Below are 17,022 nucleotides of genomic sequence, written 5' to 3'. Positions count from 1 at the left end.
TCGGCGCTAAATGAATAATGGGTACCTTTATATATATATATTAAATGTATACACAAATCTATGCATTTATATATAGTACATAGAACAGCTAGTTAGATACGATGATAATCACAGCATTATATGCGTGATAGCTATATATGAGTACTAATGGGCATAAATAGGACGTAAACTAATAAGACTTATCCAGAGAGTACAGCGTTAAGGTCTATATTATACATATATATACATACATATATATATAAACACATGTATATATATATGTATACATAAATATATATATATGCTTGTAGAAATGCAACGTATGAAGTGTGTGTGTGTGTGTGTGTGCAGTCCCCTGCCCTGTAATACCCTCACTCAACTGTTTGTCTGTGCCTGTGGATGGCTTCTTATGTACATGACTCGGTTTAGTTTCTCATTTGGACACGAAAAGTCCCATTGAAATAGTTTCACGTGGTATTTTAAACAATAAATTTTGATCAAAAATGAAGGGAAAAAAGTCAAACGAAAATACACGAAGTTACATCAATTTCTGAACATTTGGTGTGTATATCTATATATATATATGTGTGTGTGTGTGTGTGTCTGCTTTGCGCTGTTTGCCTGGGCAGTTACGAGCTCGTGTCAGCTATCCAAATCCTCAACGTGAATGCGTTCCAGTTGTACTTATCGCCTTGAGCACAATGAAGCCAAGGAGAGTGGCGGCGGCCACGCCCAGACCGGCTTTTATCCAAACCTTTGGATCCTCTGTCATGAGTCCAAATTGTCGCAAATATCTAAGAGAATGTTGTAAACAAATTGTTGATTAGTTTCAGATACAAATTCGGAGATACAAATGGGGTTTTCGGAATATGTTGTTGTTGCATACAGAACACATTTATAAAGCGTGTGTTTATGCGTGTTTGTGCGGGAGATATGGGATGGAATTACTGTCGCAATGCATGTAGAATATATATAACAAGAAACCCAGACAGCATTAGTAAATATTAAAGTCAAATATGTAACACTTACGCCGATTCCCACAGCTGTACCAACCTGTGCTTGTAGAATAGTATCCAGGCGGCTTGAAAGCGCCTACGGGGCAGCAAGTCCATGGCGAGCAGCAGCAGAGTCCGAAAGCATTAAGGATGCACAAACATCAACAAAACAAACAAGAACACCAACACAAAGACGTAGTGGTTAAGTGGGAAGGGAAATAAGAGAAGATAATAATAATATAGCCATTAATCCAGATATATGCCAGATATACAGATGAGAGTGTAACAACAACCCAAGCCCCATGAGCGTGCTCTTTGAATGACCGGAAATCCCAATGTGAAAAAGCATTTTATTACTCACGGAAACGCTGCCATTGTGGCCAGCTTTGTATAGAGCTCCTTTTTGTTGGTCTTCAGGCTGAACAGATGCGGCGGCAGCAGCTTGTATTTCTCACAGAACTCCGACGGTTGCATGAGATAATCCTGACGACGCTCGTCCAGATCACACTTGGTGCCCACAATCATGACGGGTATTTTGCTCTCCGCAAAGTATTTAATGTAAATGCGAGCCACATACTCAAAGGAGCGCGGATTGGAGGCATCGTACACCAGGCAGGCGACATCGCAATTAACCTCCTGCGGCTGCAGCGGATCGAGCGCATGCCGCACATCAATGTCGCGCAATATTAAATGCTTCTCCTGGCCATAAACCTGCACCGAGTTGATGCAGTGAACAACATTGGTCTTGAACTCTTTGCCCAGCAGCTTGCTCATGTCGTCAATGAGAAAACCGCGACACAGTCCAGTCTTGCCCGACCCCTTGGGTCCGATCACATGGCACTTGTAGACGGAGCGACTGCTCTGCCGCTTCGCCAGATCAATGCGACGCTCGCGTGTCACATGTATGGCCACCAGTTGGCTGTCGTTCTCGTGCACATTGAAGCCCAAATAGGCCAAATACTCCAGAGTCTTGACCACGTCGGTCAGTGTCATCAAAGTCCACCGGCAGAGCCAGCCGTGCAGGGTCACCCAGCCGTCGTCGTTGGTTGGACACGATTTGCGTATGTCCGTCGAGTAGGACCACGGCGGCGATGGGCAAGTGCTGAATAACATTTTGTGCTCCTCCGGCGATAAGGCACCATCTCCGTCGCGATCGTAGCGCTCGAAGACCGCTATCAGAAATTGCTGGCCGCGATGCGATAGCTCCGTGCTGCTGCCCGGCGGTATTTTCAATGGCGGCCGCAAATACTCCTTGCACATCTCCAATTGATCGTTGTACCCAAACCTCCGGAGCACCGCCCACGTCGTCTCGTTCCGGCCACGCTGTATGAACAGGCAGTGCAGAAAGAGGAATCCCTGCAGCGTAACGGCATCGTTATAGATGCCATCCGGCACATTCTTCTGTATCACGGACTTCACCTCATCCAGTATCTGTGGCTGCAGCGGCGTATTAAAGCAGCGCCTTTGGAACAGGTTCAGCTCGTAATCATTGAGCAGATTGTCACTATCAATATCGCATATCTTAAATATGCGCACCAGCGACTTCTTGCAGGCAGGTGTTAGCTGAAATCAAATTAAATTTCGCAATGAAAAAGTTATCTTCGGGTTAAAGGTTAAATAATCTTGCCATGAAATGGGCTATATGCAATATTATGTCTGCACCGAGCCACACACAACCCGGTTACTATAGCTACGTTAAATTAATTTATATATAATATAATATTGCACTTTGATAAAGATAATTTTGAGTTATCTTCGGAGTGCCGAAGACTAAATACGCTTGCAGTCGTTTAGACTGTATTAATACATTTTCAGATTTTAGCTATTAGAGGAACCTTTTAGTACTAAGATTGATGCGAATATTTTAGGATATGTCTAGTTGGGTTAATATCTTTAAAAACAAAAAAATTGTGCATATACAAATTGAATTTGTTGGCTGATTAATCCAAGGGGAGCTATGTGACATGGTAGTTGATCTTGATGCGAGAGTTAAGAGAACTTGAAGCTTTCTACAAAAGGAAAATCAATTTGCGACCTATCGTTCCTATGGAAGCTAGTGTTCCGTCTCGGCTGAGTGATATGTACTGCCTGCACCAGAAAGACGGAAGAGCATGATTATACGGACGTACATCATCTTGCTGATCAAAAACAGATAGACGATTTCATAAGATCGGATACGTCTGCTTCTGAGCGTCACCCATTTTGTATCAAAGTTAAAGTACCCTCTGCAAGGGTATAAGCATGAACAATGTTAAAGCGTATCCTAGACCAATAATTCAGCCAGATCGCACTTACATTTTGCTCCTCCATGATGTACAGCGGTGAGGTGGGATGAAGCACCGCCTTTTGTGCATAGTAAAACATTTCGGAAATGTTGTGCAACGTCTTCGCTGAGCATTCCACACAGCTCTCGATCTCTGGGTAGTCCTCCATAATGGCCAAAACGCTGTCAATGGTCGAATACTCGATCAAATCGATTTTATTGCCAACCAGCACAATTGGCTTGCGCGCCACATCGGGCTCGCCGTCTGTGGTGGAGCTGTTGCTGTTGCATGTGGAACGGACCAGGGGCAGCCAGTGGGATGTAATGCGGTCGAGAGAGTCGTCATCGTCTACGGCGTATACAATGCACACGACATGCGCTTTGTTTATCTCGACAGCCAGTGCGTCATCCGATTGCTCCACACTCGAAAAGTCAACGATATTGGTGGGCACTTGTTCGGGCGTAACGTTTGCCGGTATTGTGATCTCCTCGGCGCGCGGCGGCACCTCTTCTGGATACTCCTCGCTCACCAGGGACAATATTAACGATGTTTTGCCAACTCCAGCATCGCCGACAAGCAAAATTCTAACGTTCTTGCGCTGCGACGCCGTGTATTGTCCCATTTTTTGTTTTGTTATTCTATTTGTAAGTACACAAGGCTTATCGCTTTACGTTCTCGTTTTTTCTTTTTTGCAATTTTGATTACTTTCTCTTGTGGTTTTACGGTAATTTTAAAGAATTTGTTATGCAAAAAACGCAGATACAGCCGAGACGGCAGCTGTTTTTATAAAGACACGCGTATCGATACCTCAAAACATCGAAATTTTCGAAACGACAACAACCCTAGAACAACCCATGTGGTGCTGCCGGACCAATTGCCTATTTGAAAATATTCAAGTTGTGACTAATGTTTGTTGCATTTGCTGACCTTAATATCAAACTATATTTAATTTACCAGCTTTTATTTCGAAAAACAGCGTTTGCTGCTCCTTTGAAGTTTTAAGAATATTCAAATCGTAAACCTCAAGCCGTCTGGCAACTACGTCAACGGAGACGGAGAAAATTTGTTTTGCGAGTTGAAACGGCACAAAAAACGGCGCTCAATAAATACATATAGAAAAATGAGCAACAACAATTAACAACAAATAGCGCGCGTCGTGTGTTCCATTTCAGTTTATTTGTTTTCAGTCATTATTTAATCGCGTACGCGTTCTGGTTTACTGTCTTTGTGTCTGAGCTGTGAAAGAAGAGTGAGGCAAAACTTCGATTCTCAGTCGATGGAGGTGAAGGTTGAGGTGGAGGTGGAAGGTGTTGCGAAAAGAGAATAGCTTAGAAAATAGTGAGGTTTTGGGTGCTGCGGCGCGGAATCAATATCGATGGTACGCACCAAAAACCAATCGTCGTCGTCCAGCGCTAGCAGCAGCACCAAATCGCCGGTCAAGATCAGCGGAGGCGGCAGCAGCAGCGCCAATCGCAGTCGCAGCTGCAGTGATGCATTAATCGATGACGGCAAGTCTAATTCGAAGCTGTCGTCGAACCGTCAACGCACTACAACAACGATAACAACAACAACAACTACACCGGGCAGTTCACCAGACGACGACACCACCGATGCGGACCTGACGCCAACCAGTGGAAACGTGCCGAGAGGCGGAACTTCGGTGCACAAGCAAAATCTCTACGTTGTTTCATTTCCCATTATATTTCTGTTCAACGTTTTGCGCTCTCTGATTTATCAGCTGTTCTGCATTTTTCGATATTTGTACGGCGCCAGCACAAAGGTGATCTATCGCAGTCCCCATCGACGCGACTGCAACATTGAGATTGTCGTCCAGAATTCCAAGGAGCAGCAGGCAATCATTTGTCCATTGGAGGGCACCAGCGTCGGCATTGAACAGGCACAGACTCTGCCCCAGCGACAACGCGCACTCCAAACCCTAGAAATGGCAGCTAGTCGTGGCGGTGGTGGTGGTGGCTATTCACCTGGTCCCGGTGATCCGCTGCTGGCCAAGCAAAAACATCATCATCGACGCGCATTCGAGTACATTTCCAAGGCGCTCAAAATTGACGAGGAGAACGAAGGTAAGCCTTTTATGGGGTTGCTTTGTGATTGCGGCTGCTGGAGTGGTGCTTCATGAGTCATCGAACGCAGCGCGCGCTTTGTTGTCGTATCTGTTGTATGAGCTAGAGATAGGCTCGTGTTGCATTTATCTAACACGACACGAATCACAATTGGGAAAGACTAAATACACATACATATCTTTAAATACATATACGATACAATTGCATACACATACAATTGCATCTTCTGCAACAATTAAATTTACTTCTATGCAATTCAAATTATATGTCTTTGATTTCGATGCTAATCCGTGTTTGTCCTGTTTAACAGGCACGTCCTCTATCGTGAGTGTTCGTGTCACGAAAGAAAACTCGACCCGCGTCCAACTCTCCTCTCCAACTCTCCGCTGCAAATCAATAGCCGCCCACACACACACACACACACACACACTCACACATGTGCACTCTGTTATTGATACTTTATTTTTCATTTCTCTTTTGCTTTTGCATACGCCTGCAGGCCACAAAGAGCTGGCCATTGAGCTGTATCGTAAGGGCATCAAGGAGCTGGAGGATGGCATTGCCGTTGACTGCTGGAGCGGACGCGGCGATGTCTGGGATCGCGCCCAGCGCTTGCATGAGAAAATGCAAACCAATCTCTCCATGGCCCGCGATCGTCTGCACTTTCTCGGTGAGTAGCTGCGTTGTATGTCTGCATCCATAACTCCTCCGCCCTTGAGCGTAGTGTAATCGTTCATTTATTATTTGGTTTTTTCTTTTGTTTTGCACCTGTGTTTGTCGTTTTGTGTTTGCACATTTTGTTTTACGTTGTGCCCCCATCCCCGGCCCCTCATTCGCGTCCATTTCCCCCAGCTTTGCGTGAGGAAGATTTGCAAATGCAACGTTTGTCCCTGAAGGAGCAGCCCAAGACGCAGCTGCCGCACAAATTTAAGCAACCCATGCTGGTGGGTCAAACCAGCAGCAGAGCAAGCGCTGATCCACCGAAAATAACACTGCGCAGCAGCGGCTACGGACCCAAAACGGGCAGCAGCAGCGCAACCACATCCAAAGCCGTGCCAGCGGGTAAGTGCCGTAACCTTTAAAACGACTGCAACAGCAAAAGCAACAATAAAAGCTATAGCACCCAGTCCAGTAAGAGCGACAACAACAACAACAACAAAAATAATAATAATAATTATAATTATACCAACGACTGCAAGCGAACAATCAACATTTTCCTCACACTCTCGCATTTCCACTTCAAGCACCGCATGATTTTTAGTTTCAATTTGAGTTATTTTGATTAGCTTTTGATTTGGTCTAGACAAAATTATAGCTTGTAAGGCCCTAGCCACAATCTTTGCAGCGCATATTAATCGAACTGTCATCTCAAATACAGCTTCTGGGCGCAAACTAACCATTGGCAACAAGCGACCCGGCAATCTGGCCGTCGCCAACAAGTCACAAACGCTGCCACGCAATCTCGGCTCGAAGACGACCTCAACCTCCGTGGGCGCCGCTTTGCGTCAGCCAGCCAAAACGGCAGCTACTCCACCGGCCGTGCGACGCCAATTTGTAAGTCAAGATTTCACAAGACATCTCAGACTTCTGTAATATATATATAATCCCTGCAGTCATCCGGCCGCAATACACCGCCGCAGCGCTCACGCACGCCCATCAACAACAATGCGGCCAGCGGCAGCGGGGCCAGCACGCCAATGATAAGTGTCAAGGGCGTGGAGCAGAAGCTGGTGCAGCTGATACTCGACGAGATTGTTGAGGGTGGCGCCAAGGTGGAGTGGTCCGACATTGCCGGCCAGGATGTGGCCAAGCAAGCGCTACAGGAGATGGTCATATTGCCGTCCGTGCGTCCCGAGCTCTTTACAGGTAGGTTGCGCCGTCCTCAAATAGAGCATATGTTTAACAACAACTTGTTCTTTCGCAGGCCTGCGCGCACCCGCCAAGGGTCTGCTGCTCTTCGGACCGCCCGGCAATGGCAAAACTTTGTTGGCGCGCGCCGTGGCCACCGAGTGCAGCGCCACATTCCTAAACATCTCGGCCGCCTCGCTGACCAGCAAGTATGTGGGCGATGGCGAGAAACTGGTGCGCGCACTTTTTGCGGTGGCTCGTCACATGCAGCCATCGATAATATTTATTGATGAGGTCGATTCGCTGCTCTCGGAGCGCAGCAGCAACGAGCATGAGGCATCGCGTCGCCTTAAAACCGAATTCCTGGTCGAATTCGATGGGCTACCTGGCAATCCAGAGGGAGATCGCATTGTGGTGCTGGCAGCTACCAATCGACCGCAAGAGCTGGACGAAGCTGCGCTGCGTCGGTTCACCAAGCGCGTCTACGTCTCACTGCCCGGCGTACAAACACGCGAGCTGCTTTTAAGTCGCCTGCTCCAGAAGCAGGGAAGTCCACTGGATACGGAAGCCTTGGCCCGTTTGGCAAAGATAACTGACGGCTATTCGGGCTCTGATCTAACAGCGCTGGCCAAGGATGCAGCCCTAGAGCCCATACGTGAACTAAATGTGGAGCAGGTCAAGTGTCTGGACATAAGCGCTATGCGCCCAATCACCGAAAAGGATTTCCATAACTCGTTAAAGCGCATACGTCGTTCGGTAGCGCCGCAAAGTCTCAACTCATACGAGAAATGGTCGCAGGACTATGGCGACATTACCATTTAGTTTGGTCGCATTTTCTATTTAATCTGCAATCGGTTTTGGTTTGTTTTTGGTGACACCCCACCCAACCACAACAAATGCAGCTAGCTGGTACAAAAGCCCAGCGGGCAGTCCAAAGCTAAGCACAATACCAGAAACAAGGCCACAACGCCCACTTGTCCACGTCAGGCCACACACAGCTTGAAAGGCCGGCGCAATCGTATGTGATGTGAGTGACGGAATTTACATTTTGTTGTTCTTGCTGTTGTGTTGCACATGCAACCGCATTAGTTTTCATCTATGACTTGTATTTTTAACATTTATAGAACGTTCATTAAGCATTTAGCTTTTATCTTCATGGTAGTCTTTAATTGTGTTCACAAGTTTTGTTGATTTATCTGTATGAATATGAGATTGCAATTCATTTGCTTTTTTCTAACGTACAAGTTCCCTATGTTTAAGAATATTGTACGAGAAATCTTCATTGTAAGTTGTTTTATGTTTATAAATGCTATGTTTAAACGGTGCCGTGATCATAATCCATACGAAACATAAATAATAAGCGATACTGTCTAAATCATATTACTGCAAACTATACTCATTTATAATATTATCTGTACTTATCTTATCCAAGAAAGATGTTAAATGAGTTTCACTTAACTGCTTAAGTAAACATTTGTAAAATGTATAACTACTATTTTTTTTTTATATTTTCAATTGTTTCTAAACGAATTCTGTACCTACTTTAAAGCATTCCATGTGTAGCTAAACATTGTTTAATCATTAAAAATCCTAATACTAAGTTGTTTAGTGGCTCAATAGTCCACTGTCTACTTCCAATTAAATACATATTAGCCTTCAAGCAGTTTCTGTTGTACAGTTTATGCCATAGACACTACCATAATAATAATAATAATAATAAATTGTTTTTAGTATCCACCAAAACCTCCACTCAAATATAATTACACGTAATCGTAGACATAAGCATAGCCGTAAGATAAAAGCGCCACGTTTCACAAAAAAAAAAACACATCTGTGTATTGATCTAAGTTGTAGCCAAGGCTCTAAACATTAACTAGAATTTAGTTCCTTTATGAATGTACAATAGCTGCAGTCGTATCTTTCATCGTTCGTTCAACCAATAATAGATGCTTCTATACAGACAAATACATAATTATATTATTTATAGTACCGTTACCAAATTATTGTACCTAGAATTATTAACATTTGCTTACGACGCTAATTAATAGCTTTATACAACCCCGAAAACAAACATAAGCTAATGCGGAAAATAAAAAACCATTTCAACAGATATTGTTTATTGCATATTTCAAACCTATATTTATTTTATTGACAATCTTTTTTAGTGCTTAGTTTTTTGTCGAGTTTAGCGTAATAAAAATGAAAAATTACATTTTAGACAGTCCAAAATTAAAGACAATCATTCGCAATTTGGATTTTCACAAGTAGAATTGAAGTATAAATTTAATATAAAAATTAAATTTCTCTTAGATTAAGTTGTTCTTCACAGGTTAGGATGTCTTTAATAGAATTGACTGAAGAGAAAGTGTTATATATTTTTCATAGAGTTAAAAATTAGATGTTCTGCAGTTTATATTTCTTTTCAAAATGTGCATTTGCCAGGTGTGCATATACCTGTCCAGTCTCAGGTGTACCTTAGCTCAGCTACTAAATATGAAGAGGAGCTCCATTACTGCTTGTAAATATTATAAACTTTGTAATGTTTTCTCTTAAAGCTAACAGTTTCGCACAGGTGTATGAAATTATTTGTATTGTTATTGTATATTCAGTTTACTTTGTCTGTGAAATCGTGTACAGCTAATCCAACAGCGATATCCGATATTGAGACGTCTGTGGCAAAATATGGTAGACCATATCTTGGAATTTGTGGATTGTATTTCTTCTGGCGAGGTGTTCTTATTGCCATTATTAAGTTGTTTAGTGTTTAGGCTTTATAAGATTCGCATGTTTTTCTGTATAATGAGGAGTTTTGGAGTTTAAGAAATTCTTAAACATTTGACAGTTTTGCGAAAGGCTTGAGGCAGTCACGCCCAAACATCTTCTTAATGCCTTTGTTCTGCTTTAAAGTTTGTAGTTACAATTAGTCTGCTTAAATGGAAGTTAACATTTGAAGCACCTGATGGCCGTTAACCTGTTCGCCCGCTTATTATCGCCACTTATTTTCCTCATATTAGCCAATATTTTAACACGGCTGCACTTTTATTTATAATTTTATTATTTGTTAATTATTCGACACCTGCTAGCCAGATCTATTTAGTCCGCGTAACAACGATAAATGATCGACGAATAATTGTGTTTATTCATATTCGTGTAAACAATAAACGATAATCCGATAACCGATTACGATAATCGATTTCGATTTGCTTGCAGTCGTGTTGACAGCTGACTGTGTCTCACTGTTGTGCTTATAATACCATTATCAATGGGGGGTCTAACAGTTTTGTGAGTGATGTTGTAATTATCGCACGCGCTGATAATTATGCTTAATTTGCAAGCTGTTTCAGAAAATTGGCGAGTAACGTGATCAGGGCAACCAGACGAAATTGCATTTCAGCAGACCACAAACCAGAGGCAAAGTTCTATAGCAGATCCAGCAAAACAGACAGCTTCTACGTCAACGACCATAAAAAAATGCTTCACCAGCTGCCAATCTATGCCAGCGGCGAGATTGTACGCGGTTTTGGCCGTGGCTCCAAAGAGCTAGGCATTCCAACGGGTATGTACAGAACTTGACTGTCGTAACCTGATCACATAACGCCTAATAATGTTCTCGATTTCTATTGATAGCAAACTTAGCGCTTGATGTTGTAAAGTCTTTGCCCGAATCCCTGCACACCGGAGTCTACTATGGCTGGTCCAATGTAAATAACGGTGAGGTGTACAAAATGGTTCTAAGTGTGGGATGGAATCCTTTCTACAACAACAAGGAAAAGAGCGTGGAAACGCATATGCTGCATAAATTCGATTGTGATTTGTATGGGCAAACGTTAAAAATCTGCATTGTAGGATATTTGCGACCTGAGAAAAATTTCGACTCGCTGGACGACTTAATTAAAGTTATTAAGTCGGACATAGAAGAGGCGAAAACGTTGCTGGACAAGCCGGAAAATAGAAAGCTGCAAGAGAATCCCTTCTTTTCAGACAAAATTTCAAAATGTTGAATATGTAGATCGCTACGCTATAGTTTTGTTATCATTCAGGTACTTTGATGACTCGAATTTCCGAGATTCACGTAATTGATAGATAAAATTGAATGTACTTAAGATAAATCTTGATCTTGAATTAAATGTTTACATTTCCATCACGTAAGTCGATTGATTGATTACCTTAGCCACGTCATTAGACTTAAGTGGAAGTACTCGACTTCTAAACACCCGACAAGAGCGCGACAGAACGCGGAAACTCGTTGAAGGAAGAGTTTAATAATACAAAATAAAGAACGTATACTGACCAAGACAAGGTCCAGTCTAAAGGAATTTATTTGAATTAATTAAATTGTGTATGGTTATATTTTGACTAACTATGACAATTACCTTTTTATAATTGATTTAAATAAGCCAAATATTAATTTTTTGAATTGAAGGATTTAATTTTTGTTAACTGCCAAGCTTTTTATACTCATTTGTGTTGACCGATAACCAATCGAGCTATCGAGTTACAATACTCATATTAAAATCATATCGATACTCGACTCACTTTGTCATCTTTAGCACGACTTAACAAAACTACAAGTGTAATTTATATCGAAATCAGTATTTTAATGCTTTCACTATGCAGCCACACCGATTGTGAAGTTAATCGATTCACTTGTACAATCGCCATCCCACACTGCTAATAAATAAGCTATAAGAAATATCTATTCAAATTCTATTAAATCAGTGAAAAATTAACGTAAGTAGTCGCCAAATAGCTGATTTATACTCGTCTTAAGTCAAATAAAATGTTCTTTTATATTAACGTTGGCTACTTTATTGAATTTTCCACAAAACATGACGCATCTGCATCTGGATACGCCTTTCATTTATGCCGGACACGCATACACACAAAACAAAACATTTGTAAAACACGACACGCAAACACGCAGTGCGTACAGCTCACACACACAGACGCACAAACAGGCATAATAAGAGTCAAAATAGATACGAATTAGTTGCCACAAGCAGCAAGTGCACCTACACAGCTCACACCGGAGATATGGCGCACATAGTGGAAAATCAATTATATGCTGCTGCGCAAGCAATTGAGCAGCAGTTGGATCAGGAGATCGATCGCTTGGATAACTTTGACACGGACGACTTGAAGGCCTTGAGAGAGAAGCGCTTACAGGAAATGAAAAAGTTAAACAATAAAAAGCAAGAGTGGCTGAGAAACGTGAGTACAATCTGGCTGCTTGAGATGTTTTATCTTTTAATTGAATGTTTATTCTAGGGTCACGGCACCTATTCCGAGTTGGCCGATGAGAAAGAGTTCTTTGAGGTATCCAAGAAATCGCCGAACATTGTGTGCCACTTCTATAGGGATAGCTCGGAACGCAGTCGCATTGTCGACATGCATCTGAAAATACTCGCCGCCAAGCATGTTGAGGCCAAATTCTGCAAGGTGAATGCTGAGAAGACACCATTCTTGACCCAACGTCTACGCATCAAGGTGCTGCCAACAATAGCACTAGTGAAGGACAGTAAAACCAAGGACTTCATAGTCGGCTTCACCGATTTGGGCAACTGTGATGACTTCTCCACAGAGATGCTCGAGTGGCGTATTGCCCATTCGGGCGTCATTGAGTACAAAGGCGATCTTATGCAGCCACCAGATGTGAAACGCAAGCCATTTATAAATCGCCCACAGAAGACCATACGCGGCGGCTATGACTCCGATGATTCAGATATCGATCTGGATGACTAATGTGGCGCCTACGGCAGCCGCAACATAAACAAACACATCCACAAGAGTAAACACTAGCTGCTTGGCACTTTGTTGCGCCTGGAACACTCAACAAAAACAAAAAACATCATATGAAAAGAAAACAAATCAAAACCTAGCACATGAATGTAGGAAACCAATTAGGCATACTTTATCGTTATTTATTTAATTGTATAATTCCAATCAAGCTAATGCTACTAACCCAAACCTTAACTCTCCATGTCATAGGGGTGCTCACTGCGAGCTTATATGGTTGCCTTTCCTCCTTTATATTTTTACACACACTTGTGCCCAGCTAAAAGCCCCTCTATGTTGTTCGTTCAAAATAGGCCTTGCGCGCCTTTGGCACAATATGAATAGCTCTAACTCGTTCGTCATAAATGGATATAATGAATACCTACGTAAATATAAAAGACAAAACTGGCATATATTTTTAACAATATCTGACATTTGGCAGTGATGCATTTCCTACTGTAGAAATAACTAACTCACATGTACAAGTTTTTTACATTTATTTTTGTAATTCTACAATCATACATCAACATGAAATCGTCTTCACATTAAATGGCAAGTACGGAAAAAATCTATTTTATTGTTTGGGGCTTACAGATGTACACTAAGGTAAAAATGAAAATAGTTCCATACAAGCAATTAAAAAGCATATATGGACACGCAGCCACCATTTTACCTACGGGCAAATGTGCGTAATAAAAGGTTTCACTAATCCGTGGCAGCTTGCGCGTCATAAACCTAAGCAGCTGCATTTGCTGTGAAGTTTACCTGCCAGCGCATATAAACACGGCGCTGAATCTAAACTCTGCGCATTTATTGTTTGATTTTGGCACGGCCAACAAGTCATATTTCGCGATGGTGCTTGAAACCGATATACGGAATATTGTGCATACACTGAAGGATAACTACAGCCACGCGGAAATCGCCCAAATGCTGGAGTGTGATGTTGAAAGCGTGACGAGCTGCATTACCGAAACTGAGCAGCATGATGGCAAAGTGGCTAAATTGAGGCTGAGGCCGCTGCCGGAATTGCAGAGCAGGCGGGAAGTTGGACGGCCGAAAGTGTTTGAAAACCGCGAGCTGGTGGAGCAGATGCTCTGTGATCATCCACACTATACGTCGATAGATGTGCAGCGCGAGCTACTGAATCGGTTTGGCATTGAAGTGAGCCGTCGCACGCTTCAAAGGCGCATCAGTGAGATAAGGGCGCGCCCATTCCCACCAAAGAATAGAGGCTTGAGTGCGACTGTACGGCAGAGGCGCCTGGAATGGGCACGCGCTCACGAGGAATGGACGGTACAGGACTGGCGCAACATCTTCAACATGGACGACCAGAAAGTTATGGTAGGCTCAACGCCCAAAGAAATCTACTTGGACACATTGGTGGGCCCCGATTGCGGCGAATGCAATGATTTGAACCTGCTGGAGCAACTAATGGCCATCATACAGCCCAAGATACAAACCCAGGCACCACAAAATGTCTACGAGTTTCGATCCGTGCTCTATGATATTTGGCACAGCGACCAGGAGCTGGTGAACAAGATAGATCAGCTGTACGAGTCGATGACGTGGCGTGTGGAGGCTGTTTTACAAAGCGGCGGCGCAGAAATTGACTTTTGCTAGACGGCTGAGCTAATTGTTTATATTTTGTGACAAATGCACACATTACAATAATACACTTGGTTATTATATTAGTTGTTTAAGCGCAAAGACAGAATTGCTTTTATTAAACATTTTAGCTTACAATGTAGGTTTTTTGTATAGGATATAACATTGAATAAAATTGTTAGAACTGAAGGTGTCATAAATAAAATTTCTAATTACACTATCGAGCACTGCTTTCAATAAAATTACAATTTATATTGGTAAAATTTAAAATATTTGTGATGTATGAAATGCGATTACTATCTTATAAAGAACAATAGCTGAAGCCATTTACATGATGTCCTGGGCGAATATAACCAGGAGCAGAATTTCGTAAGATTATAAAAGTGTTTGCTTATGTAAACTTTGTCCGGGTTTATTGATCGTCTGATTTCGGCGACCCGAGGCCAAGTTGGTTAACTAGATAATCTTTGGCGTTTACTGGGCGATACCAGCACCGCAGTAGGCTGTTGCTGATGCGCCCCTGAGATTGCATCAAAAATGCTCGACTCGGAACGCTGATATTCACTGCCAATATTTTCTAGATTAAGATCGGCATTTAGCACAAGAACCTGCAATAACAAAAACATTGAATACCACTTTGAACGACTGGGCGAGTTCAATTCAACTAACCTTGCATTGCTGTGGACGCCTATGGTGTATGAGCCAATCCTCGTGCAGCTCATGCAACTCCTGTAAATACTTCAATGGTACGCAGCTCTCCTCGGAACGGGCGCGCTGACGTATACGTTCATACGCCACTTCGGGCGAGGTGCGAAGATATATAATCAGATCGGACTGCACGTGTATCGATTCCTCGATGAACTTGTACCACTCTTGCAGTGTGTTGTACATGCCCAGCTCCAAGGAGCCATTGCGGAACATATTCTCAACAAAGCAATATCTGCAACGGGACGATAATTAATTTTATAAATTCTAAAAACTGACCAAATATTCTGCTTACCGTGAACTGTAAATAGAGCGTTCTATTATTTTCAATTTTTTAGCCGTCGGTGCCGTGTGCGCCTGGAGCATCGTTAATGTGACGTATGACTGAAAAGGCATAGCCCATTTGTGTGGATCCTTGTACATTTTTTCCAGCAAGTTGACACCGTTTACATTGCGCCACTTCTCGACTGGTTCTGTGATCAGGCAGACATCCTTGTCATATTTCTGAAAGTGGTTCAAAAATGTCGTCTTGCCACTGCCAATGTTTCCCTCAATCAGCACCGTGAAGGGCTGTGTGTCCTGGGCGTACTTTCGGCCATTGCTTGTGCATGCTTTTGCCGTGGCCATCATTAAAGCTAAGCGTTTATCTGTTCGTCAAAAATGTGTTATATTTATTTTAGTAAATCTTCTAAAAAATAATGCGTGAATGCAACGATGTGTTGTGAAATTGCCGAAAAGCAAATCAATGAAACTGTACGATGAGATCGCGACTCACGAACTAACCACGAGATGGTCACGATTTTGGTGCCGAAAAAACGAAAAAAGCGGGAACTATCTTTGAAAAGGCGGCATTTCTAAAGTTGTTTGTTTAGGTTGTTTTTAACAGCTGTTCGATTAACAAATGCTTGTTAACTTAAAATCGATAAATGTAAAGAAATTATTTACATATTTGCTTGATGATTTTTGGTGAGCCCGGCATCTTATGTAAATTCATCATAAGTTAGAAAATATGGATTGTTGTTAGGTTGTCTGCATTTATCAAATTTGTTTATTTTTTTATAAGTCCAATTGCGGGGAATACTCGAAAACAGCGGGCAACGAAATCTCTAGCTTTTAAATACCCTTTTGCCTTTCTTCCGCTTTGCTTACACAAAGAAAACAATATGTAAAATTTCCAGGTCTAACAGAAACTTTACATCGACAAGCATGGTGACTTATCGAATTTAACATAACATTTCTAGCATGAACAGAGTTCTATTGTTTTTGTGAAAATGGCAAGTTAACATACTCGTGTACTACAACGCACAAAGTTAAATCACAGATTTAAGGGTCAGCCAATTTTTTATATTATAGATACCAGTTGCGTAGAGGATCTACCAACTACCAATTACTCCTAAATTAAATATTAATAAATCTATTATACTGAATTTGACTGAAATTTTAAAAATGTATAGAAAAAATGTAAATAAATATGATAAAAAACAGATTTTTAGGTTTGTTTGCTGGAAATTTCACATTATTTTCGAATAAAGATTTTTTTTGCTTCTAAAAAGTTACTAGCCCTGGTCGCAAATGTTAAACTCCAAAATACTGTAGGGTTTTATAAAAATTTAACTGCGCATTAAGGATATATTCATTTTTTTAAATACAATGTATGTCGAAATCATTCAATTTAAGTTCTTCTTTCACCGCTATCTTAGTAAAAATTTTGTTGGCATGAATGAAACCTAGCCTCCCATAATTCTTGAAAGAATTTTATTATTTTATATT

The 17,022-nt window shown here is 41.9% G+C and overlaps 6 protein-coding genes across 11 annotated transcripts; 4 read left to right on the top strand and 2 right to left on the bottom strand.

Annotated features, from left to right (window-relative positions):
- Window positions 1–441: 441 nt before the first annotated feature.
- Window positions 442–4,226, bottom strand: Miro (mitochondrial Rho GTPase). Of its 3 annotated transcripts, none has more exons than XM_064694221.1 (4): window positions 3,270–4,225; window positions 1,336–2,537; window positions 1,009–1,071; window positions 442–773 (listed from the first exon to the last, which is right to left on the bottom strand). In XM_064694221.1, exons 1-4 carry the CDS (start codon window positions 3,858–3,860, stop codon window positions 638–640), a joined length of 1,992 nt encoding a protein of 663 aa, XP_064550291.1. In that variant the 5' UTR covers window positions 3,861–4,225; the 3' UTR covers window positions 442–637. The 3 variants fall into 3 exon arrangements, with proteins under 3 accessions (XP_064550291.1, XP_064550292.1, XP_064550293.1); XM_064694222.1 differs by having other exon boundaries at window positions 1,033–1,071; window positions 3,270–4,223; XM_064694223.1 differs by lacking the exon at window positions 1,009–1,071 and having other exon boundaries at window positions 3,270–4,226.
- Window positions 4,227–4,282: 56 nt separating this feature from the next.
- On the top strand, window positions 4,283–9,277 carry spas (spastin). Of its 2 annotated transcripts, XM_064694218.1 has the most exons (6): window positions 4,285–5,319; window positions 5,819–5,989; window positions 6,172–6,381; window positions 6,698–6,873; window positions 6,933–7,185; window positions 7,244–9,277. In XM_064694218.1, exons 1-6 carry the CDS (start codon window positions 4,614–4,616, stop codon window positions 7,987–7,989), a joined length of 2,262 nt encoding a protein of 753 aa, XP_064550288.1. In that variant the 5' UTR covers window positions 4,285–4,613; the 3' UTR covers window positions 7,990–9,277. The 2 variants fall into 2 exon arrangements, with proteins under 2 accessions (XP_064550289.1, XP_064550288.1); XM_064694219.1 differs by lacking the exon at window positions 6,172–6,381 and having other exon boundaries at window positions 4,283–5,319.
- A 1,059-nt stretch (window positions 9,278–10,336) lies between these two features.
- Window positions 10,337–11,316, top strand: Rfk (Riboflavin kinase). Its single transcript, XM_064693685.1, has 3 exons — window positions 10,337–10,449; window positions 10,512–10,723; window positions 10,795–11,316. Exons 1-3 carry the CDS (start codon window positions 10,430–10,432, stop codon window positions 11,166–11,168), a joined length of 606 nt encoding a protein of 201 aa, XP_064549755.1. The 5' UTR covers window positions 10,337–10,429; the 3' UTR covers window positions 11,169–11,316.
- A 422-nt stretch (window positions 11,317–11,738) lies between these two features.
- Window positions 11,739–13,510, top strand: LOC135435913 (thioredoxin domain-containing protein 9). Its single transcript, XM_064693176.1, has 3 exons — window positions 11,739–11,898; window positions 12,092–12,378; window positions 12,436–13,510. Exons 2-3 carry the CDS (start codon window positions 12,202–12,204, stop codon window positions 12,907–12,909), a joined length of 651 nt encoding a protein of 216 aa, XP_064549246.1. The 5' UTR covers window positions 11,739–11,898; window positions 12,092–12,201; the 3' UTR covers window positions 12,910–13,510.
- An 87-nt stretch (window positions 13,511–13,597) lies between these two features.
- Window positions 13,598–14,721, top strand: LOC135435912 (uncharacterized). The gene has a single exon (XM_064693174.1). It carries the CDS (start codon window positions 13,795–13,797, stop codon window positions 14,560–14,562), a length of 768 nt encoding a protein of 255 aa, XP_064549244.1. The 5' UTR covers window positions 13,598–13,794; the 3' UTR covers window positions 14,563–14,721.
- On the bottom strand, window positions 14,635–16,389 carry dnk (deoxynucleoside kinase). 3 transcript variants are annotated; one of them, XM_064693173.1, is made up of 4 exons: window positions 16,374–16,389; window positions 15,548–15,899; window positions 15,217–15,487; window positions 14,635–15,155 (listed from the first exon to the last, which is right to left on the bottom strand). In XM_064693173.1, exons 2-4 carry the CDS (start codon window positions 15,880–15,882, stop codon window positions 15,000–15,002), a joined length of 762 nt encoding a protein of 253 aa, XP_064549243.1. In that variant the 5' UTR covers window positions 15,883–15,899; window positions 16,374–16,389; the 3' UTR covers window positions 14,635–14,999. The 3 variants fall into 3 exon arrangements, with proteins under 3 accessions (XP_064549243.1, XP_064549241.1, XP_064549242.1); XM_064693171.1 differs by lacking the exon at window positions 16,374–16,389 and adding an exon at window positions 16,198–16,353; XM_064693172.1 differs by lacking the exon at window positions 16,374–16,389 and adding an exon at window positions 16,036–16,144.
- Window positions 16,390–17,022: the final 633 nt, after the last annotated feature.

Source organism: Drosophila montana, unplaced genomic scaffold (genome assembly GCF_035044405.1).
Source record: "Drosophila montana isolate Dmon_TW-CO22-7 unplaced genomic scaffold, ASM3504440v1 contig_3733_1, whole genome shotgun sequence".
Lineage (NCBI taxonomy): Eukaryota > Metazoa > Arthropoda > Insecta > Diptera > Drosophilidae > Drosophila > Drosophila montana.
The sequence above is the reverse complement of the archived record's forward strand: the minus strand, read 5'-3'. Positions and strand labels throughout refer to the sequence as shown.

What these genes read in the sequence shown, in the direction of transcription:
- Miro (XM_064694221.1), bottom strand. Translation starts at nt 3,860, where the DNA reads ATGGGACAATACACGGCGTCGCAGCGCAAGAACGTTAGAATTTTGCTT. An exon ending in ACATCATGGAGGAGCAAAAT is followed by an intron (nt 2,538 to 3,269) that starts GTAAGTGCGATC and finishes ATTTGATTTCAG; the next exon opens with CTAACACCTGCCTGCAAGAA. An exon ending in GCCACAATGGCAGCGTTTCC is followed by an intron (nt 1,072 to 1,335) that starts GTGAGTAATAAA and finishes GCTGCCCCGTAG; the next exon opens with GCGCTTTCAAGCCGCCTGGA.
- spas (XM_064694218.1), top strand. Translation starts at nt 4,614, where the DNA reads ATGGTACGCACCAAAAACCAATCGTCGTCGTCCAGCGCTAGCAGCAGC. An exon ending in ATCCAAAGCCGTGCCAGCGG is followed by an intron (nt 6,382 to 6,697) that starts GTAAGTGCCGTA and finishes TCTCAAATACAG; the next exon opens with CTTCTGGGCGCAAACTAACC. An exon ending in GCGTCCCGAGCTCTTTACAG is followed by an intron (nt 7,186 to 7,243) that starts GTAGGTTGCGCC and finishes GTTCTTTCGCAG; the next exon opens with GCCTGCGCGCACCCGCCAAG.
- Rfk (XM_064693685.1), top strand. Translation starts at nt 10,430, where the DNA reads ATGGGGGGTCTAACAGTTTT. An exon ending in ATGGGGGGTCTAACAGTTTT is followed by an intron (nt 10,450 to 10,511) that starts GTGAGTGATGTT and finishes AAGCTGTTTCAG; the next exon opens with AAAATTGGCGAGTAACGTGA. An exon ending in AGAGCTAGGCATTCCAACGG is followed by an intron (nt 10,724 to 10,794) that starts GTATGTACAGAA and finishes TTCTATTGATAG; the next exon opens with CAAACTTAGCGCTTGATGTT.
- LOC135435913 (XM_064693176.1), top strand. Translation starts at nt 12,202, where the DNA reads ATGGCGCACATAGTGGAAAATCAATTATATGCTGCTGCGCAAGCAATT. An exon ending in AGCAAGAGTGGCTGAGAAAC is followed by an intron (nt 12,379 to 12,435) that starts GTGAGTACAATC and finishes TGTTTATTCTAG; the next exon opens with GGTCACGGCACCTATTCCGA.
- LOC135435912 (XM_064693174.1), top strand. Translation starts at nt 13,795, where the DNA reads ATGGTGCTTGAAACCGATATACGGAATATTGTGCATACACTGAAGGAT.
- dnk (XM_064693171.1), bottom strand. Translation starts at nt 16,249, where the DNA reads ATGATGAATTTACATAAGATGCCGGGCTCACCAAAAATCATCAAGCAA. An exon ending in CGCTCTATTTACAGTTCACG is followed by an intron (nt 15,488 to 15,547) that starts GTAAGCAGAATA and finishes GTCCCGTTGCAG; the next exon opens with ATATTGCTTTGTTGAGAATA. An exon ending in GGCGTCCACAGCAATGCAAG is followed by an intron (nt 15,156 to 15,216) that starts GTTAGTTGAATT and finishes TTGTTATTGCAG; the next exon opens with GTTCTTGTGCTAAATGCCGA.